The 23,767-nt window shown below is 42.7% G+C and overlaps 1 protein-coding gene across 1 annotated transcript; it reads right to left on the bottom strand.

Annotated features, from left to right (window-relative positions):
- Positions 1 to 1,377: 1,377 nt before the first annotated feature.
- Positions 1,378 to 19,214, bottom strand: LOC120062172 (protein phosphatase PTC7 homolog). The gene is made up of 6 exons (XM_039012007.1): positions 18,677 to 19,214; positions 12,865 to 13,044; positions 5,328 to 5,526; positions 3,980 to 4,103; positions 3,725 to 3,854; positions 1,378 to 3,485 (listed from the first exon to the last, which is right to left on the bottom strand). The coding sequence occupies exons 1-6, from the start codon at positions 18,876 to 18,878 to the stop codon at positions 3,427 to 3,429; spliced, it is 894 nt and encodes a 297-aa protein (XP_038867935.1). The 5' UTR covers positions 18,879 to 19,214; the 3' UTR covers positions 1,378 to 3,426.
- Between the last annotated feature and the right edge of the window lie 4,553 nt (positions 19,215 to 23,767).

Genomic DNA, 23,767 nt, shown 5'->3' on the forward strand with positions numbered 1-23,767 from the left:
AGAAATATAGCCTACCTAGCTGGTATTACAATTGTAGCCTGTTCTTGATGCTTGTGTGCTTTTGACCTACATGTGTTCATTATCTCAGGACATGTTCAGCCTACTGCACAAGTAAATATAACTTTCAGAGACCAGTGAGCAAACAATATTGACACAAGAAAAACCTATGACAAGGGTCTTCTGTTAAAGGAAAAGAACAAGGGTAATAAATACTATACTCTTTATTTAAGTATGACAGCTTTGAAAACATGTTTAATAGAACCTGCCTCTGCATTGTTGGACTCTACAATCAAAATAAAGATACAAGCAGCTCTCATTGTAACAAACTTTGCTTTTTGAACTGAAGTCTAGAATTGGCCAACAGAACAAAACTGTCTGGTCAGGTCACTAGGCCAGTGGAGAGCCAGACATGGACATCATGGGGAAGCTAGCTTTGATATATTGCCATCTGACAGGGAGGATTGCTTGTACTTTAAGGTTGGTGAGGTTATTGGCAACCTCTAGTGCCATAATGCTTACAAAAACATTTGTGTCATCCAGTGCAGATGCCTTTCAACTCCCTGCGCAATAAGAAAGGTATGCAGGGTATTGTTAAGTGCTTTTGGTAATTTTTTAAATGATGAAACACCTGATAGCCAGTCTGTACCAGAATCAATATTATTTTCCTAGTTAGGGGAGAGCCCTTGAAGCAGGACAGTAGCCTTCAGTGAGGGTGCACCATTACATCAACAAGAACAACACCAAGGGTACCTCAGATGATACACAGAATATGAAGGATTCTAAGATCATGTCATGCTTTTTCAACCCTTAATTAAGCAAATTTTTTTTTTTTTTCCCAAATATGTCCCATGGCGAAAAGCATTGAACACATTGAAAGGGAATGAGAGGTCTCCAATCAGATGGCGTAAAATAATTATTAAGACAGCAGGGCATGATGGGAAAAGTGTGAATCATATGGCTACTTGTCAGTTTCTGCTCTGTGTTCATTAGCTGTTTAAAATCAACATGTGCATAGTACATGTTACTCTTAAAATGTTGCACACAAGTAATGTTGTAAATGCACAGTGCATTTGTCTGCAGCAACAATGAAAAATTAAATAAAAGTGACCTGATTATTATCACTTAATGAAATGTGCTATTGGAGCTTTACAGCAGGGACAACTGATGAGACAAGGAAATGCTGATTGTGAACAATTATGCCTAAAGCTAAATTGAAGCTGTGCGCAGTCCAGATTCCCACCAAAGTAAAAAAACATGGTCACCTGACCAACATCCACTGTGAGCTTTCAGATATGCTTTCTTTAACCTTGTGCGTAAATGGTCATTACCATTGCATCCCAGTGGATACTGAAGAAAGCTGTGTAGCCTAGATTTAAAAAAAAAAAACATCCATTCCACATGTATACAATATAAAAGCAGACAGGCTAGAGCTTACTCTATCACACATAATAACCTTCCACATCACTTGCAGTCACACTCACACCCTTTGCATCACAGCAGGAGTGAGTACTGGCGCCGACAGAAATGGCCGCCTCGCTTCGCGTTCCTAGGAAACTATGCACAAGCATTTCGCTACACTCGCATTAACATCTGCTAACCATGTGTATGTGACAAATAAAATTTGATATGTTTAACAGAAACATCAAGTCAAAATGTCCCATCCTTAGAAACAATTAACTTGGTCCATGTACAACCCAAACTGCACTCAAATGTATTTTATAAAGCCCATTTTGCAAGAGCAGTCGTCACAAAGTGCTATACAGATTCCCAGCCTAAAACCCCAAAGAGCAAGCAATGCAGATGTAGAAGCACAGTGGCTAGGAAAAACTCTCTAGAAAGGCATGAACCACCTAGAGGAACCAGGCTCTGCCGGGTGTCGATTATAACCGTACATGGCCATTAATGCCAGATCGTTCTTAAAGACGTTTAAACGGTCATAGATGACCAGCAGAGTAAGATAACCACTTTGGTTATAAAAGGTACAACAATATAACACCCTGTGAGTAAATATCAGTTGGCTTTTCATAGCAGAGCATTCAGAGGTTGAGAGTGAGAAAAAGAGTTTAAAACAGCAGGCCTGGGACAAAGTAGCACTTCCAGTGAACAGTCAGAAACTGATATGCAGCAACAGTGCCTGGTCTTCATACAACCCCTTAGATCAAACAACTTAAAATATCAGTCACTTGTCCAATAATCTACCAAAACATTTCAACAACATTCATTCACATCACATAGACACATGTCCTTATGCCTACATAAAAAAATGTGCCCTTCAATATCATTTTTTATTAATTTGATTTTGTTTAATCTGAGTCACTGAAAGTGAGGTTTTTCGAGGCCTTATTATTCAGACTTGATGGTATATCTTAAGGATTCTCCTGCCTGTGAGTTTTATAACTTTATGCAGCTCACTCTACCAATCCCTACTGGTGCCAGAGAGACTAAGGGATCCCCAAACCCAGTGACCTCTGCTACTAGATCACCAATATGTTGCTACAGGGCAAGACACCTGACAGTCCTGCCTGCTCAGCTCAGAGCCTCCTCAGTCTCTCCAAGTGGACAAGAGTGATGAGTGCGTGGACAGTGGTGAGTGATGATATTGAACCTTGAAGATTTACTGTTTGTTAATAGTAGTGGATTCTTTGTGTTATACAAGTCCTTTGCTTATGTCACCATCTCATTATACAGTCAATATTATTATTGCTTGTGCTATTACTCCTTTTATTCTCATGCAATGTTTATTATTTACAGTATATTCATTCATCTCTCTTCTCTGTACAGAACCACATCCATCTCATGTCCTCTTGAACTAAAGTTCTCTATTGTGGATAACTCTGAGGTTGCCTTATTCCTCTGACCCGGGACAGGGGTCAGCAAGTCACGGACCAGTCTAACTGGAGAGCCGCTCTCTTTCAGTATAGTATTCTGATGTTACTTACTGTATTCAATCAACTTTTAACCGGCTACTACTGACCCCGTTTCTTAATCTCTACCTTCTGGGCTTTGTTTTACAGCCCAAAATAACAGACGTATTCCTCATGTGAGAGCTTCATCTTCAACACGACTACATCCTTTATCCCACTGAACAGGGATTAGGTCAAAGACAACTAGAGACTTTCCAAGATAGATACTTTGCAGCAGGTAGCCTAGCAGATGTGTCAGACAACCCTCTGCTTTATTCATCCATGTCTTCAGGCTATTAAAGATTAACACTCAGTTCTGATGGTGAAGTCAGTGCATGTATTGTCAGTGTTCCATCTGAGAGATGGGCCTGATTGAATCCTGGAGGAATGATGGTCTCAGGAGGGAAGCTCAGCCACCAACATCAGTCCTTAATCCCCACCAGCAGGAACCAAAGCAGTCTGACATCTTCAAGAGGCAGACAAGAGGAAACTCCTAATTCCCCTCCTAGTCTCCATACAGTCTCTAGTCTGTGTACTCTGACACTATTGACAGCAACACAGTGATGTCATCTGGCTTTCCTCCTGTGGGAACGAGAAAGAGACGCAGTCAGGAGGATGAAAGCACTGAGTTTGGGAACAATCAAATGTATCATCCCTAATGGAAGGAAAACTATAATAAAACAAGGGATCAGTCACTGCTTATTCCTCTCTGGGTGTTATTCTCCCTGAAGCAGGGCAGGAATGGAGCCAATGGACTGAAATGAGGACTACCTTGGCTTTTTCTCCAATTTCCACTCACATGAAGAAGTGATAATCATTACCTCTTACATTCAGTCCATTGTCACAGGCAAACTGTGCAAAAGGTGACATGTAGTTGGGGTCGTATGCCAGAACATGGGCCTGCTCTGCAATGCTCCTGGCTGCCTGCTGGATACTCTCATAGTTGGTGTTCTGCAAAAAATGGAGGATAGTGTGTTAATATTTTTGGAATGTCTCTTTCCTCCACTTCAATACTCTACTTACTGTTAACATGTTTGTTGCACACAGGTACTGCAAGGATTTATGCGAGGGTGTACCTCGAGTTTTTTCAGCTCCTGTAGGATCATGTGTTCGGGCATGTTGTCGAAGAGGCCATCTGTGGCTGTGAGAATGATGTCCCCCAACTGGACGTCAAAGGAGGAGCTGTCAGCAGCATCAGGACTGAGGGGGCACAGAGACACTGAGTCAGTGTGGAAGTCTTATAAGAGCATATCAACACAATGTAGGGAAATAAGTCTTGCGGCGCATTAGTTACCTGTCATGATTATACAGTGCCTTGGAAAGCGGCCTTAATTCTCTGCCCCAGACTCCCCGCCAGTCATGGCTGTCATTCAAACCATTTGTAACCCAGCAGTCTTTACATCAAGGCTTTAGTAATACAGGTTTCAAAATAATCATGATTACAGTCACAGATTTAGCTCTAAATAAAACAATGAGCATCTTGTCTGCCCATCAAGGGCTAAAAATGCTGCCTCTAGCTCATGGAAAGTTGATCATTTCCAGCCCATATATACATACACACACACCACAAGGCCAGGTCAAATAGGTCACACATTTGGACAAACTATGTTTATTCTGTATAGAGGTAAACAATGGATATCCTATGCACAACCAAGCCATATTATAACAGGTACGTTTAGGTTATGCTTGTGAATAGGTCTATTCTTATTCTACCTTGACAGTTCAGTTCCAGTCCATGTGAGCAGCTCTAAATACGCGGCAGGTAGCCTAGCGGTTAGAGCGTTGGCACAGTAACCGAAGGGTCGCTAGTTCGAATCCCTGAGTCGACTAGGTGAAACATGTGCCCTTGAGCAAGGCACTTAACCTAACTGCTCCAGGGCCGCCATTAATAACGGCAGACCCTGGCCGTGAGCCCACGGGGGGAGTTGGGATAAGCAAAAAAACATTTCCAATTCACACAGCGTATAATGTTAAATAGGACAAAACACCCACCAAATTAAATAATCTCCCTGTTCTAGAACACAGAGGTCAGAAAGCCTGTGGGCCAGCAGACCTGGGATTGGCTGCTGTGAGGAGGGCCCTTAGTCCACCCCTCTGTGTGTGTGATGACACTGAGCTGGCTGGGACAGTAGCAGAGATCCAACACCCACCCCACACTGGAGTATCCAGCGCAGCTGATGACATGCCACCGCAACACCAGTGATAGCAGCACATGGCCCCAGCCGCCCCTGGCCTGCATGCACACTGACTGTGGCAGTACTGACACTCAATAAAGCTGCAGCAACACTGGACAAACCAGGGAGCAGCTCAAGGGCTGAACCAATGCTGAGACTGAGGGGCTCTGCTTCAAAACCAAACCAATAAATAGCTACACAGCTTCTTTACAATACAAAATATGGCTTCGACAGAATCCACAGAACTGACCTGTCACTGAGCACAGCCCCCTCTGCCTCAGGCGGGGCGATAGAGAGCTGGAAGGGGGTGTTGAAGTAATGCTGCTGTTCATCGGAGCGGTGCACTACCTCTCCTCCCCGCACCACCAGGAAGCCAGAGTCTCCCAGGTTGGCTGTGTGCAGCCTGTGACTCTGCCGGTCCAGCACCACAATACAGGCCGTGCTGCTGCCTGGAGGGAAACACACAATGATGAATATATGGGTGGTGTAATGGAGATTTAATGTTTGTGCTGTTCTAATAACCAATTTCTGTGTTCATGCAAGTGGCTGACTGTACAAATCCTCACTATCAGTAGCTGCAATTTGCCCAGACTGTTTGAGAACGAACGAAATCTCAGTTTCAAGGGCTCAGCTTAGAGAGAAAGAAGCCTTGTGAGGTGTTGGTCTGTCACATGTTTTGAAACAGTATTGGTCGGTCACATTTACATATTTTAAAAAAAGTAACCTTTATTTAACTAGGCAACGGTAATGATTCATTAATTATGTTAAATCATGCAAATATAACTTGCCTGTATATAGCCGTATATAAGACAACTGCTGGGACTGCCCAGGTAGAGCTCCTGATTGACATGTGTATTGAGTTGGTTGGAACCTCTCCGGCGCACTGACAAACAATAATTCATTTAAGATTGACTTCATGTGTCCCTGTGTAAGAATTTCCACGACAGTGGCACGCCCTACATCCTGATTCTATCTGTATGTAACTAATGAAGTTGAATAGATAAATGGATTTCTCCCCAATTTCATGGTATCCAATTGGTAGTTAGTCTTGTCTCATCGCTGCAACTCCCGTGCGGAGAGGCGAAGGTCGAGAGCCGTTCGTCCTCCGAAACACAACCGCACTGCTTTTTGACACAATTGCCCACTTAACCCGGAAGCCAGCCGCACCAATGTGTCGGAGGAAACACCGTACATCTGGCATGCACTGCGCCCGGCCCGCCACAGGAGTCGCTAGGATGGGACAAGCACATCCCTGCCAGCCAAACCCTCCCCTAACCCGGGCGACACTGGGCCAGCCAAACCCTCCCCTAACCCGGGCGACACTGGGCCAGTTGTGCGCCGCCCCATCGGTCTCCCGGTCACGGCGGGCTGCGACAGAGCCTGGACTTGAACCCAGAATCTCTAGTGGCACAGCTAGCACTGCGATGCAGTGCCTTAGACCACTGTGCCACAGTGCCTTAGACCACTGTGCCACTCGGGAGGCCTTGGAAGGATAAAATTGAAGGAAACATAAAAGTACACCGAACCGGCGAAAACATGGCTCTGTGTGCAGCCACACCCTGCTGATGAGTCATCTAGTTTGGACCACCAGAATGTGCTATGGGTGCTCCATTACAACCCCCTCACGATCTGACTCACTCCCGTTCTTGAATGTTTTTCCAATAGTAATACAATTACTGCTGGCCTCATGACCGCAATGGAAAAATACAATACAGACTTGTCTTCTACATGCGACATGACCGTTCTGGACTCCTTACGCAGTTCTTTCTCCCACATGTTTCTGCATGCTTCATTCTAGCAAAGCACTGATCAAGACAAGAGATTCTGGAGCTGAGTTGCAGGAATAGGCTACTACTAGTCTTTACATAGCAGCAACAAAAATAGTAAGAGACATGCAGCAGCTCTCTGACTCATGATGCAAATATCCTATCTAAATAGCAGCGCCCCATGCCACTTAGTCTAACCACACAGACCGAAAATAACAGCCCATCCCATGACTGTTCCCTCTACTGCAGTGGTTCCAAAACAATTTGGGCCCACGGCATCATTTTGATATCTGAAAATTCTTACGATCCCAAATGTGAAAGAAATTTACTTAACAGACAATATTAACTTTTTTATTATTTGGGGCTATGGTAGTCAATTGAAAAACATTCTAACCGTATTTCTGATTGTGATGGTGTGTTGAGAAGACATACATTTAATGTGGGGCTGTCAGACTAATTTTCAATTGACTATGTATCTTCTCACCACCACTAATGAGATGGGTGTGGCTTGATGCATGTCGCGTCTGAGTTTTTCAAAGTCAGGGGGCGTGGCTGACAGCGCGCACATCATCTTTGCTGTAACATCCAGCCTGGAACGATATTTGGTTTTAAGACGAGAGCACTGATGGTGCTTTCAAGACAACTGGGACCTCTGAAAAATACAAGGTCAAATCATGACGTTAGTGATCATGTCGGCTCTCTGGAAAGAGACCAGAGTTCACGAGTTGGAATTCCGAGTTGGATGACTTCAAAAATGTTCCATTCGAAGCTAGTTAATTAAAATTTTAAAAACTGTATTCCCCCCAGAGTTCCCAGTTGTCTTGAATGCACTGAAGTTGGAGATTTCTGAGTTCCCAGTTGTTTTGAACGCTGCATTAATTCTCACAAGGGAGACAGCAGGGTATTCCCTTGGAGTAAGGAACCAAAACTCCTCCGTAGTGACCCGTGAATCCATTCGGTCACATGACAGCTTGATCAGCTGTTCGATTTCACTTACCAGCATGTCAACTGAGCCAGGATCACAACCAAACAGATTGGGAAGTAGGTTCCAAAGTGCTCTTCCAAGCGTTGGAGGTGAGCAGTCATTACTCAAGCGGGACACTTACTGATGCCGTTTTCTGTTAGAAACACGCACGAGGGAAGGGGGCATCATTCGCTTTTGAAAGACTCTTCAATAAGAATTCTTTCCTCTGAAACCACTTGATTCAGTCACTCATCTGTAGAATGTTTTTGTATTTCAGTTTCCTAAATATTCCTTCTAATTACACAGAAAGCCAAGGCTTTTTGTTTGTGAATGATTTCTTTATGAACTGTTGTCATTGTGAATGACAACCATTCCTCTCTCAATACAATTTTTTCCCCCAACACTCCCCCTTGATAACCACCAAGCCTCGGTGTGAAATAGAACATTATCATACTCTGATTGCAAAAATATGTGGAGATATGAGAACAGGCATGTGTGCAGTGGATGTGGTTTGATGTACATTGAACAAAAATATAACCACAACATGTAAAGAATTGGTCCCATGTTTCATGAGCTGAAATAAGCTTATTTCTCTCAAATGTTCTGCACAATTTTGTTTACATCCCTGTTAGTGAGCATTTCTCCTTTGCCAAGTTCATCATCCTGACAAGTGTGGCATATCATGAAGCCGATTAAACAGCATCATTACAGAGGTGCACCCTGTGCTGGGTACAATAAAAGGGCACTAAAAATGCACCGTTCTGTCACAATGCCACAGATGTTTTGAGGTAGCGTACAATTGGCATGCTGACTGCAGGAATGTCCACCACAGCTTTTGCCAGAGAATGTAATGTTAATTTCTCTACCATAAGCCACCTCCAACGTCGTTATAGAGAATTTGGCAGTACGTCCAACTGTGGGCCAGCAGTTTGCTGATGTCAACGTTGTGAACAGAGTGCCCCATGGTGGCGGTGTGGTTATGGTATGGGCAGGCATAAGCTATGGACAAACACAATTGCATTTTATCAATGGCAATTTGAATACACAGATATAACGTGACGAGATCCTGAGGCCCATTGTTGTGCCATTCATCTGCCGCCATCACCTCATGTTTCAGCATGATAATGCACGGCCCCATGTCGCAAGGATCTGTACACTATTCCTGGAAGATGAAAATATCCCAGTTCTTCCATGGCCTGCAAACTCAGAGCATGTTTGGGATGCTCTGGATCGACGTGTACAACAGCGTATTCCAGTTCCCGCCAATATCCAGCAACTTCTCACAGCCATTGAAGAGGAGTGGGTCAACATTCCACAGGCCACAATCAACAGCCTGATCAAATCTATGCGAAGGAGATGTGACGCACTGCCTGAGCCAAATGGTCACACTAGATACTGACTGGTTTTCTGATCCACGCCTCTACTTTAAAAAAAAAAGGTATCTGTGACCAACAGATATCTATATTCCCAGTCATGTGAAATCCATAGATTAGAGCCTAAATAATTTATTTCAATTGTCTGATTTCCTTATATGAACTCAGTACCGTCTTTGAAATTGTTGCATGTTGGGTTTATATTTTGTTCAGTATAGTTTACAATCAATTACCTGCTGCAGTATATCTCAGTTCTGTCTCATACAATGCGTCCATATGGCAGAGGGATACAATGGATACCTTGCTGTCTGGTTGAATTACATATATTTTAGATTTGAATAATTTCTCATTTACACTACCGGTCAAAAGTTTTAGAACAGAGTTACATTTTTACTCTTCTCTACATTGTAGAATAATAGTGAAGATGTGTTATTTCATAGTTTTTGATATGAAATCATGTAGTAAGCAAAAAAGTGTTCAAATAGCCACCCTTTGCCTTGATGGCAGCTTTGCACACACTTGGCACTCAACCAGCTTCATGAGGTAGTCACCTGGAATGCATTTCAATTAACAAGTGTGCCTTGTTAAAAGTTAATTTGTGGAATCTCTTTCCTTCTTAATGCATTTAGGCCAATCAGTTGTGTTGTGACAAAGTAGGGGGGGGGGGGTATACAGAAGGCCTATTTGGTAAAATACCAAGTCCATCTTACGGCAAGAACAGCTCAAATAAGCAAAGAGAAACGACATCCAATCATTACTTTATGACATGGTCAGTCAATGCAGAAAATTAAGAACTTTGAAAGTTTCTTCAAGCGCAGTCGCAAAAACCATCAAGCGCCATGATGAAACTGGCTCTCATGAGGACTGCCACAGGAATGAAGACCCAGAGTTACCTCTGCTGCAGAGGATAAGTTCATTAGAGTTACCAGCTTCAGAAATGGCAGCCCAAATAAATGCTTCACAGAGTTCAAGTAACAGACATCTCAACATCAACGGTTCAGAGGAGACTGCGTGAATCAGGCCTTCATGGTCAAATTGCTGCAAGGAAACCACTACTAAAAGGACACCAATAAGAAGAAGAGACTTGCTTGGGCCAAGAAACACGAGCAATGGACATTAGACCAGTGGAAATCTGTCCTTTAGTCTGATGAGTGCAAATTGGAGATTTTTGGTTCCAACCGCCGTGTCTTTGTGAGACGCGGTGTGGGTGAACGGATGATCTCCATATGGGTATTTCCCAGCGTAAAGCATGGAGGAGGTGGTGTTCTGGTGTGGGGGTGCTTGGTGACACAGTCTGTGATTTTCTTAGAATTCAAGGCACACTTAACCAACATGGCTACAACAGCATTCTGCAGCAATACGCCATCCCATCTGGTTTAGGCTTAGTGGAACTATACATTTTCTTTCAACAGGACAATGACCCAAAACACACCTCCAGGCTGTGTAAGGGCTATTTGACCAAGAAGGAGAGCAATGGAGTGCTGCATCAGATGACCTGGCCTCCACAATCCCGATCTCAACCAAATGGAGATGGTTTGGGATGAGTCGGACAGCAGAGTGAAGGAAAAGCAGCCAACAAGTGCTCAGCATATGTGGGAACTCCTTCAAGACGGTTGGAAAAGAATTCCAGGTAAAGCTGGTTGAGAGAATGCCAAGCGTGTGCAAAGCTGTCAAGGTAAAGGGTGGCTATTTGAAGAAACTCAAATATATTTTGATAATTTAACACTTTTTTTGCTTACTACATGATTCCATATGTGTTACTTCATAGTTTTAACGTCTCCACTATTATTCTACAATGTAGAAAATAGTAAAAATAAAGGAAAACCTTTGCATGAGTAGGTGTTCTAAAACTTTTGACCGGTAGAGTATATTTAAGGTTAACCACAATGCAATGAGTTTGATATACAAAGACAATATGATAGATAGATCTATCTATATTTTGTATATACACACTACCGTTCAAAAGTTTGGGGTCACTTAGAAATGTCCTTGTTTTCCATGAAAACATACATGAAATGAGTTGCAAAATGAATAGGAAATATAGTCAAGACATTGACACGGTTATAAATAATGATTTTTAATTGAAATAATAATTGTGTCCTTCAAACTTTGCTTTCGTCAAAGAATCCGCCATTTGCAGCCATTACAGCCTTGCAGACCTTTGGCATTCTAGCTGTCAATTTGTTGAGGTAATCTGAAGAGATTTCACCCTATCCTTCCTGAAGCATCTCCCAAAAGTTGGATTGGCACTTCTTACGGTCAAGCTGTTCCCACAACAGCCCAATAGGGTTGACATCCTGTGACTGTGCTGGCCACTCCATTATAGACAGAACACCAGCTGACTGCTTCTTCCCTAAAAAGTTTTTGCATAGTTTGGAGCTGTGCTTTGGGTCATTGTCCTGTTGTAGGAGGAAATTGGCTCCAATTAAGTGCCGTCCACAGGGTATGGCATGGCATTGCAAAATGGAGTGATAGCCTTCCTTCTTCAAGATCCCTTTTACCTTGTACAAATTTCCCACTTTACCACCACCAAAGCACCTCCAGACCATCACATTGCCTCCACCATGCTTGACAGATGGCGTCAAGCACTCCTCCAGCATCTTTACATTTTTTCTGCTTCTCACGAATGTTCTTCTTTGTGATCCGAACACCTCAAACTTATATTTGTCTGTCCTTAACACTTTTTCCCAATCTTCCTCTGTCCAGTGTCTGTTCTTTTGCCCATCTTAATCTTTTATTAGCCAGTGTGAGCTTCCCGGAGTTGCCTCTTCACTGTTGACGTTGAGACTGGTGTTTTGCGGGTACTATTTAATGAAGCTGCCAGTTGAGGACTTGTAAGGTGTCTGTTTCTCAAACTAGACACTAATGTACTTGTCCTCTTGCTCAGTTGTGTACCGGGGCCTCCCACTCTTTCTATTCTGGTTAGAGCCAGTGTGCGCTGTTCTGTGAAGGGAGTAGTACACAGCGTTGTACGAGATCTTCAGTTTCTTGGCAATTTCTCACATGGAATAGCCTTCATTTCTCAGAACAAGAATAGACTTGACGAGTTTCAGAAGAAATTTCTTTGCTTCTGGCCATTTTGAGCCTGTAATCGAACCCACAAATGCTGATGCTCCAGATACTCAACTGGTCTAAAGGGCAGTTTTATTGCTTCTTAAATCAAAACCGTTTTCAGCTCTGCTAACATAATTGCAAGTGTTTTCTAATGATCAATTAGCTTTTTAAAATTATAAACTTGGATTAGCTAACACAACGTGCCATTGGAACACAGGAATGATGGTTGCTGATAATGGGCCTCTGTACACCTATGTAGATATTCCATTTAAAAAAATCTGCCGTTTCCAGCTAGTGCCATTAACAATGTCGACACTATTTCTGATCAATTTGATGTTATTTTAAAAGGATTTTTTTTGGTTGCTTTTCTTTCAAAAACAAGGACATTTCTAAGTGACCTCAAACTTTTGAACGGTAGTGTATGTTTTTTTTCTTCCGATTTTGGCAATTTTCCCATGACCCCACTTTCATATCAGGCGACCCCGCATAGGGTCGTGACCCCTAGTTTGGGAACCGCTGCTCTACTCTAAATGCCTATTCTAGTAAGCATGAGGCTGACAGTAGTGATTTATTTTTGCACCAGCCTCCAGGTTCACAAAACAGTGATCCTCAAGGGCTGGCTTTACTCACCTAGCAGAGGCACTTTGTTCTGTAGGAGCTCGTAGTAGCTGCTTGTGAGGACGCCCACAGGGTTGCTTGGAACAAAGCGGCCCTCCTTTACCAGCCGCTCACACGTCTTCATCAGGGTCCCTGAAAACTGTGATGGGTCCACCCCGTAGTCTCTCCAACCCCCCACTCCATCTGCAACACCTAAGGAGACCACAAACAGTTTGGTTAAAAAGAGGATAACACAGGATAGGAAAGAATCAGGATTGGATTATGATTATTCTTAACACTCCTGACTAAGACATTCCCAGAAGACTACAGTTTCTTGGCTGAGACTTTTTCTACAAAGGAAGAGGTCATATTGGTCGGAAACAAGTACTAGATGTTGTCACGCAGCTGTGACGGGAGAAACAATAGGCACATACACCAAAACAACACAGCTAAACTGTGCTCAGAATTGTTTTTATTTTACCTTTATTTAACTAGGCAAGTCAGTTTAGAACAAATTCTTATTTACAATGATGGCCTAGGAACAGTGGGTTAACTGCCTTGTTCAGGGGCAGCACAACAGATATTTACCTTGTCAGCTCGGGGATACGATCTCGCAACCTTCCGGTTACTAGTCCAACCACTAGGCTACCTGCCGCCCCGATTGAGACAAGGGACACTTCAGATAAACATTTCTTTGACCTGCTTATTACGAATGGTCAATTTGACAAACAGGCCTATTTCCTGGAATAATCTCCATTGATCATTTGGCCAGTCTGGTACATGAACAACTTTTACTGATAACTAAGCAAAACTGGAAGTTAGACATTATCTGCAGTTGTCAAGTTACATTATCAACAAGACCCCACACTAGCTTGAGGTCACATTATCACACTTCATAAAAACATGAAACATTTGTTTTCTCTGGTATTTGAAATGTCCTTCTGCCTAAAGTGGGAGAAGTTAGTCTGGCAGTCCATGTTTTTCCTAGAAAGGCAATTCTATCCAGCTGCTTCCAGACACTATAAAATCGGCTCTTGCTGTGACCATACAAGGAGGGTCCTCCCTCACTCTCTCCCTGCCAACCTGAGGCTACCGGATGTGACAACGAGTAGACATGGCATGCCTCAACTTCCTCCCAAACCACACAGAACAACATCCTCAAGTGGATGGTGATTTTCTATCTAGTCAAGGCGGATTTTCTTGTTTTTGTTATAGCCGGGGCAATTCCACGGTAACGGAATTACGTGGAGACTCCGATGTCTTCCCTTTAAAATGTATGCCAAACTAAAACCAAAGTTCAACTACCAATACAACCCTATGCGCAATGACGACTTTGAACAATTGACAAAGTAAATTTAAAATGTAAAATTAAATTTAAAAAACATTTGCCGGAAAAAAAAACATTTAGCAAAACTTTGTAACAGATTTACAGTAAAATCTTCCTCAGTTTTATTCTGGTACCAAACATTGTATCTGCACAGTTCTTCCAGTAAATCTGTTTTTGTAAAGGTTTGTGGAAATTGTTAAAAGTAGCCGAAGAACAACATCCCAACCGTGAAGCACGGGGGTGGCAGCATCATGTTGTGGGGGTGCTTTGCTGCAGGAGGGACTGGTGCACTTCACAAAATAGATGGCATCATGAGGTAGGAAAATTATGTGGATATATTGAAGCAACATCTCAAGACATCAGTCAGGAAGTTAAAGCTTGGTCGCAAATGGGTCTTCCAAATGGACAATGACCCCAAGCATACTTCCAAAGTTGTGGCAAAATGGCTTAAGGACAACAAAGTCAAGATATTGGAGTGGCCATCACAAAGCCCTGACCTCAATCTTATAGAAGATTTGTGGGCAGAACTGAAAAAGTGTGTGTGAGCAAGGAGGCCTACAACCTAACTCAGTTACACCAGCTTTGTCTGGAGGAATGGGCCAAAATTCACCGAACTTATTGTGGGAAGCTTGTGGAAGGCTACCCGAAACATTTGACCCGAGTTAAACAATTTAAAGGCAATGCTACCAAATACTAATTGAGTGTATTCTTCTGACCCACTGGGAATGTGATGAAAGAAATAAAACCTGACATAAATAATTCTCTCTACTATTATTCTGACATTTCACATTCATAAAATAAAGTAGTGATCCTAACTGACCTAAGACAGGGAATTTTCACTCTGATTAAATGTATTTGGCTAAGGTGTATGTAAACTTATGACTTCAACAGAGAGATATACACACACATTACCCTAAAAAGGCGTCAGCATGCTTCAGCTCGCCTGGCGCCTAGTCAAACTCTGCTAGCCGAACCGTAACGAGTGTGTTTGCATACTCCCTTAAAAAGACCTTTGCTTGAAAAATGAGGAAAAAAAGCAGCAATAGTACTGTTTGTCCATTTTGAGACACCATAGCAACTATATAATTCGTCAAAATAGTCAGAATTTGATTGGACGTTTTTGCCAAAAAGATCCTAGTCGCACAATTTTACATCTAAGATGTTTGGTGCAGTATTTTTCAATGAAAACATATGCATGAAAACGAGTCGTCACTCGTTGAATGACAAATACTTTATTGAAGAATCCCCAATGTTGACCAATCAACGACGAAGAGGTGTAGACTTTGGTGCCAAACTTCAGCTTTATTTTTGCACTTACCTGTATATATGAATGTTTTGTAACATTGTTCTCCTGAGGTCCAGGACCAGTTAGGTACACCCTATATATTGTGACCTGGGGTAATGTGTGAATGAAAAACCAAATCTGTCTGAGATGGACTGGTTGTAGCCTACACAGTAAAAAATAAACAAACAAGCAAGAGATAAAAAAAAGAAAGGACGCCCCCCATTCACACCACCGGGCTGTAGATGAGTGGTTTGATAGCTTAAAGTTCCTCAGTGTCCACATGACTAAGGATCTATCATGGACCGCACACAACACAGTCGTGAAGAGGGCATGACAACACCTCTTCCCCCAAGGAGGCTGGAAATTTTGGCATTGGTCTTCAAAAAAAGTTATACAGCTGCACCATTGAGAGCATCTTGACTGGCTGCATCACTGCTTGGTATGGCAACCGCTTGGCATCCGACCACAAGGCGCTACAGAGGGTAGTGCGTACAGCCCAGTAAATCACTGGGGCTGAGCTCCCTGCCATCCAGGACCTCTATGCCAGGATGTGTCAAAGGAAAGCCGTAAAAATGGTTAGACTCCAGCCACCCAAGTCATACTGTTCTCTCTTCTACCGCACGGCAAGTGCTACTAAGGCACAAAGTCTGGAACCAACAGCACACTGAACAGATTCTACCTGCTAAATAGTTTAAAAGTTTACCAAATAGCTACCCGGACTATTCTTTTTATTTCCTTTATTCATCACATACGCTGCTGCTACTGTTTATTATCCATCATGTTGCCTAGTCACTCTATTCCTAGTTATACACCGAGTGTACAAAACATTAAGAACACCTTCCTACTATTGAGTTGCACCCAGAACAGCCTCAATTTGTCTGGGCATAGACTCTAAAAGGTGTCAAAAGCATTCCACAGGGATGCTGGCCCATGTTGACCCCAATGCTACCCACAGTTGAGCCAAGTTTGCTGGGTGTCATTTGGGTGGTGGACTATTCTTGATACACATGGGAAACTTGAGTTTGAAAAACCCAGCAACGTTGCAATTCTTAGACACACTCAAACCGGTGCACCTGGCACCACACCCCTCAAAGGCAGTTAAATATTTAATCTTGACCCTTCACCCTCTGAATGGCACATACAATCCACGTCTCAAACAATAGGCTTAAAAATCATTAATTAACCTGTCTCCTCCCCTTCATCTACACTGATTGAAGTGGATTTAACAGGCGATATCAATAAGGGATCATAGCTTTCATCTGGTCAGTCTCCAGGCTCTTTCCAGGTGTTCCCAATGTTTTGTACACTCAATGTGTGTACATATAGTGCATTCTCAAAGTATTCAGACATCTTGACTTTTTCCACATTTTATTACATTACAGCCTTATTCTAAAATGGATTACTTTTTTTTATTTTTATCCTCAATCTACACACAATACCCCATTATTCAAGCAAAAACAGGTTTAGATTTTTTTTGCACATTTATAAAAAAATAAAAACATAAATAGCTTATTTACATTAGGTATTTAGACCCTTTGCTATGAGACTCGAAATTGAGCTCAGGTGCATCCTGTTTCCATTGATCATCCTTGAGATGTTGCCACAAGTTGATTGGAGTCCACCTGTGGTAAATTCAATTGATCGGACATGATTTGGAAAGGCACACCTGTCTATATAAGGTCCCACAGCTGACAGTGCATGTCAGAGCAAAAACCAAGCCATGAGGTCGAAGAAATTGTCCGTAGAGCTCTGAGACAAGATTGCATCGAGGTACTGATCTGGATTGCGTCGAGGTACAGATCTTGGTCAGGGAGGTGACCAAGTACCAGATGGTCACTCTGACAGAGCTCCAGAGTTCCTCTGTGGAGATGGGAGAACCTTCCAGAAGGACAACCATCTCTGCAGTACTCCGCCAATCAGGCATTTATGGTATGAGTGGCCAGACGGAAGCCACTACTCAGTAAAAGGCACATAACATCCTTCACATAACACATAACTCTTTGGCCTGAATGCCAAGCGTCACGTCTGGAGGAAACCTGGCACAATCACTACGGTGAAGGATGTTGGTGGCAGCATCATGCCGTGGGGATGTTTCAGTGGCAGGGACTGTGAGACTGGTTAGGATCTAGGGAAAGATGAATGGAGCAAAGTACAGAGATCCTTGATGAAAACCTGCTCCAGAGCGCTCAAGACCTCAGACTGGGGTGACGGTTCACCGTCCAATAGGACAACGACCCTAAGCACACAGCCAAGACAACGCAGGAGTGGCTTCGGGATACGTCTCTGAATGTCCTAGAGTGGCCTAGCCAGAGCCCAGACTTGACCCTGATCGAATATCTTTGGAGAGATCACAAAAAAGCTGTGCAGCGACATTCCCCATCCAACCTGACAGAGCTTGAGAAGATCTGCAGAGAATAATGGGAGAAACTCCAAATACAGGTGTGCCAAGCTTGTAGCGTCATACCCAAGAAGTCTAGGGGCTGCAATCGCTGCAAAAGGTGTTGTGTAGACTAAGGATTTATTTATTTTATCAATTTTAGAATAAGGCTGTAACGTAACAAAATGTGGAAAAAGTCAAGGGGTCTGAATACTTTCCGAATGCACTGTATCTACCTCAATTACCTCGAACATTGAATCGGTACTTTATATAGCCATGTTATCGTTACTCATTGTGTATTTATTATTTTTCTCTTTGTATTATTGGGACGGGCCAGTAAGTAAGCATTTCACTGTTAGTCTACACCTGTTGTTTACAAAGCATGTCACAAATAACATTTTATTTGAAGTTCTAAACAATTGCCAATACTCTCCATCTGTCTAATCTATTTCTTAATGTGTACATTATGGTTATGGCTGCCCCCCTATCATTACAACTCTGAAACTACTACAGGCAGCTCTGACTTCCAGGACCCCTCAAAGGGGAGCAGAACAAGGCTGATACTAATGAGATGGCAATGATAGCAGATAACCCAGTAAGCAGTACATTTTTTTATTGGCTTGAAGCAGTACATTATTTTCTTAGCTTGAAGCTAAGCGAATAGCTGTTAACACATTGGTCATTACAATAACAAGCTTAGTGTCCCTGATTTAAAAAAATTGTTTGACAATATGCAACACTAAGGTCACAAACTAGCTAGCAAATGTGCACTGTCTGGCCTGTTAGCTAGCTATCTAAACAACCTGACAGGTTACATCATCACGTTACAGAATAGTTGTCAATGTAATTTACTCACCCAAAACATCGGCAGATCTATGTCGGGCAATAAAGCAAGCGTCGTCGCCATAGCACATCCCTTTCTTCAAGATACCTTTTCGAAAATCCTTCCCAAAACCGCATCTTGCCGTTACCAGGCTGTAGTCACCGCTATCCGTTTGAGAGAGTCCGCCAATAACAGCTCTGGCAACAAGTCTGCCGTACGAAAGTACCGAGAACATCACATACACACCAGCTCCTACTAAAGCGCCAAGCTAGCTAGTTTAGCGCCGATGTAACCACACAATATTGTCTTGCTAGCTTTCTACTGTGATGCTTGGACTAGTCAGCTAGATAGCCTTACAATAACATTAGCCACGCACAAGCTGATGTGATAACGCCCCCAGACGAGACGTGTATTCTTTAGTCTGAAGAGTTCTTTCAAATTTAGTGACGACAGTGCCGTAATTCGACGGCGATCACACATCCAGATCCCAAGAGAAATTCCAAGTTTGTCATAGCCATCGTGCCTGTAGAACAGCCCACATTATACACATCTGCGACTGGGGGAGCGAGCCAGAGTGATTTACTCTGTGGTGGTCTTGTGACTGCTGACGTCCATCCCTAATTAGAATCCAGGCCGAATCACATCCAGCCGTGATTGGGAGTCCCATAGGGCGGCGCACAATTGGTCCAGCGCCGTCCGGGTTTGGCCGGGGTAGGACGCAATTGTAAATAAGAATGTGTTCTTAACTGACTCGCCTTGTTAAAGGTTAAATAAAAAATATAATGCCAACAACCTGAAAGGATGGGACATCACCACTTAACACACCCTGTAACTCTTCGGATGTCAAGTCTCGCACATCCAAATACCTTTCTGCAGCTACCACCACAACCTCAATTTTCTGCGATTTACGTTCCATCCCTGCAGTATAGTTGATAAACATTGCTATAAATGCTAAAAATCCACTCTTACTGAAACATATCTCTTGTTGGCCTATCCCTCTTTACTGGTACAGATCTACTACTCACACCACCCCTCTCAGGATCCCTCCCCCTTGACCCATCTTCACTGCCTCAGCATATGACAATTTATGCACTACTCTAAGCCCTGCAAACCTCAACCTGCCTCTCTCGCATAGGACATTTCTGATCCCCTGCCCCATGGGCACCCCTACAATTAACACATACCACTACTTTCTCCAATGCTACACATTCCTTTGTCTCATGCCCTTCTGCACACTTATCACACCTAGGAACCTCCCTCCTACACACTGCTGCCATATGCCCATAAGCTTGACACCTGTAATAACGTAATCTTTTCGGTACAAAAGCTCTTACCCAGTAATATATCCTAACATCACTTTGTCAGGCAGACTCAACATCAAAACTCAAAAGAACAGATAATGACTCTTCTGTTTCACCACCGTCTGCGTCGCACCAAAAGACAAGCATCGCAAACACCAGGAATCTTCCCCTTCAGTTGGTCAACTTTTACTTTTACTGCTACCCCAGTAATCGCTCCTTTCAAAGGCGCCCTTTTCTTGAGAGCAAAACAATTCACATTTATTGCCCCCATTCGTTTTACACCGAGCGCCTTCTCCCTCTGACCAGCAAACAAACAATTATCACAAGATGGTTACCCTCACCGATTCCACAGCACCCAACTATGTTTTCACCCACCCTGAAACCACAAATGGATCAGCCAAAAAGCAAGGGTCCACTTTCTCCAAAAACGTCACTCCTATCACATACTCAGCTTTATCCTGACCCTCGGTGCAAGCCTCTGGCTCCGAGAACTTTACCACACCTACCACCTCCAATACTTCGCCCTCATTCATTTCCATGTAACGTTATCCTCCGGTCTTCCTCTCACTCTGCTTACAATTGCTACCATTTTCTTTAACAAACCATCTCCCTTTTTCCCGGCTATTTTTAACCGACTCAAGCTCACCATCTTCCCCTCTCTCTATCTCTCTCTCTCTCTCTCGTAGACCTCCTCTGCCTCTCTCTTTCCCTCCACTACTCCTCCGTATTCCAAGTATACGTCTCCTTATGATAATACTGCACTTCCCCTGACATATATATTGTTCTTGCTTTCTCAAGGAAGCCATTTAACCGGCTTTCACAATCTCCGTACAATCAGCACGAACCTCTCGGGATGTAGCGCTAAACAGTGCATCCCACTTATAATGCAGCTGCTGATGTTATTTTTTATTAAACGCTATCGCGACACTTTTCAATTTCAAACAAGCGCGCTCCCCGGCTTCCTTCTTCGACGTGCACCTTCAACTCCATCTCATTACGCAATTTGAGTTTCCTTATAAGGTCATCGATTCTGACACTTAATCATCCATTACTTTTCAGGTTTTCAATACATTGAAACTTTTTAAAATAAGTTTTCAAATAATTAATTTCATATTTATGAAACTTTGATGACAGAAAACCATGATGACTTCTATGCCTAGCGAGGGTAAGAGTCTGCTGGATTTTTGGCACCTCCTTGTGGCAGTAATGCAAAATGTCTACTTCGAGGCCCACCAGACTTTAAAGTTGGGGACCCCTTTTCACATCGTCTGTCTGCTAATGCTGCCCAGTCAGTTCAGTCAAGAGTGGTTTAAAGTGGCAATATTTGAAGAATAAAGTCAACATTTTATTGTGTGAATAAAGTCACAGTTATATCAAGATTAATGTAAGGGATTTGGTTACTTTCAATCAAATTTTATGAAAATGGTGGGTAAACTGCGTTTAGTTGCGTTTACCCTCCACTAGGCCTACACCACTGCCGGTAGCCTACCCTCTCAGCAGAGGCACCCATGAACACACGCAGAATAGGTAGCCTTCTTTCAATATAATACATGAGTTGAATCAAAACATGTTTCCAACCTAGTTTATGAGTTGTCCATAATTCATGAGTTGAATGCTTGGAGTCTTCACAGATCCTGTGACATAAAACACCACATTTCTTTCCTTACATTATTTGCATGACCGTGTTATTTTTAAATTATTAAGCATTTTACAATTGAATTAGAACATTGAACTTAAACCCTGTATGATTCCTGGATCTAAGTGTAACTATGGAAATAATACAGATACATAAATGGTCTACTTCTTCTGGCCACAGATGGCACAGACAACACCAATACCTGCGCACAGTAGAAAAACAAAGCAATGAGCCTCTAAACAGCTGACTGACAAAAGCAAACAATGATAAGTCAATGGATAAATCGAAAGCATTGCAATAAAGGCTATTTTTATCAACGGCGCATGACAAACAAATAGCGAAAATGTTGACTGAACAAAAATATAAATGCAACATGTAAAGTGATGGTCCCATGTTTCATAAGCTGAAATAAAAGATCCCAGGAATGTTCCATATGCACAAAAAGTTTATTTCTCTTAAATGTTGTGCACAAATTTGTTTACATCCCTGTTAGTGAGCATTTCTCCTTTGCCAAGATAATCCAGTCAATTGACAGGTGTGGCATATATAGAAGCTGATTAAACAGCATGATCATTACACAGGTGCACCTTGTGCTGGGGACAATCAAAGGCCACTATAAAATGTGCAGTTTTGTCGCATAACACAATGCCACAGATGTCTAAAGTTGAGGGAGTGTGCAATCAGCATGCTAACTGCAGGAATGTCCACCAGAGCTGTTGCCAGAGAATTGAATGTCGTTTTAGAGAATTTTTCAGTACGTCCAACTGGGCCTGACAACCGCAGACCACGTGTAACCACGCCCATCCAGGACCTTCACATCCATGATAATGCATGGTCCTATGTTGCAAGGATCTGTACACAATTCCTGGAACCAGATGCATATCTGTCTTCCCAGTCATGTGAAATCCATAGATTTGGGCCTAATTTTCAGCTTCCAAGAATTGTGTACAGATCCTGACGGCGCCGGAGAAGATGGCTGATATTTCACTTGCTCCTAACCAATTGTGTTTTTATGTTTGTTTGTTTGCATTATTTGTAACTTATTTTGCACATAATGTTGCTGCTACCGTCTCTTATGACCGAAAATACCTTCTGGACATCAGAACAGCCATTACTCACCACGAAATGGCAGAAGCTTTTTTTTCCTTTAATGAGTCCGACGAGCCCGAATTGAACGACATACTGCTTTCCCGGGAACAGGCCCAAATCCCCGTCATTTGCGTGAAGCAACGAGAGAAAAAGAGGACAGAGGTCGGGCTGCCTTCTGAGAATTCATAAGTGATCTAATAAACCCCCCCCTGCCTTCCGTTCTACTAGCTAACTATTGGAAAATAAAATTGACGACCTACGAGGAAGATTAAACTACCAATGGGACATTATAAACTGTAATATCTTATGCTTCACGGAGTTGTGGCTGAACGACGACATTATCAACATACAGCTGGCTGGTTATACGCTGTATCGGCAGGATAGAACAGCGGCATCTGGTAAAAAAAGGGGTGGCGGACTATGCATATATGTAAACAACAGTTGGTGCACGATATCTACGGAAGTCTCGAGGTTTTGCTCGCCTGAGGTAGAGTATCTCGTGATAAGCTGTAGACCACACTATCTACCTAGAGTTTCAATCTGTATTTTCCGTAGCTGTCTACATACCACCACAGACCGATGCTGGCACTAAGACCGCACTCAATGAGCTGTATTCCGCATTAAGCAAACAGGAAAACGCTCAACCAGAGGCGGCGCTCCTAGTGGCCGGGGACTTTAATGCAGGGAAACTTAAATCTGTTTCACCAAATTTCTATCAGCATGTTAAATGTGCAACCAGAGGGAAAAGAACTCTGGACCACCTTTATTCCAGACACAGAGACGTGTACAAAGCTCTCCCTCACCCTCCATTTGACAAATCTGACCATAATTCCATCCTCCTGATTCCTGCTTACAAGCAAAAATTAAAGCAGATTGGCAAAATTAAGCAAAATTACAAGCAAAATTAAATAAATTGGTTACCAACATAATTAGAGCAGTAACAAGAAATGTTTTGTCATACCCAGTTAATCAGCATTCAGGACTCGAACCACCCAGTTTATAATACAAAATATATGGCAGTAATTATTTCAAGGTTGAGCTTACCTTGTAATCCTAAAATAATTGATATAGGAGCATGATGCTAATACAATTCAAATG

Source organism: Salvelinus namaycush, chromosome 1 (assembly GCF_016432855.1).
Source record: "Salvelinus namaycush isolate Seneca chromosome 1, SaNama_1.0, whole genome shotgun sequence".
NCBI classification, from domain to species: domain Eukaryota; kingdom Metazoa; phylum Chordata; class Actinopteri; order Salmoniformes; family Salmonidae; genus Salvelinus; species Salvelinus namaycush.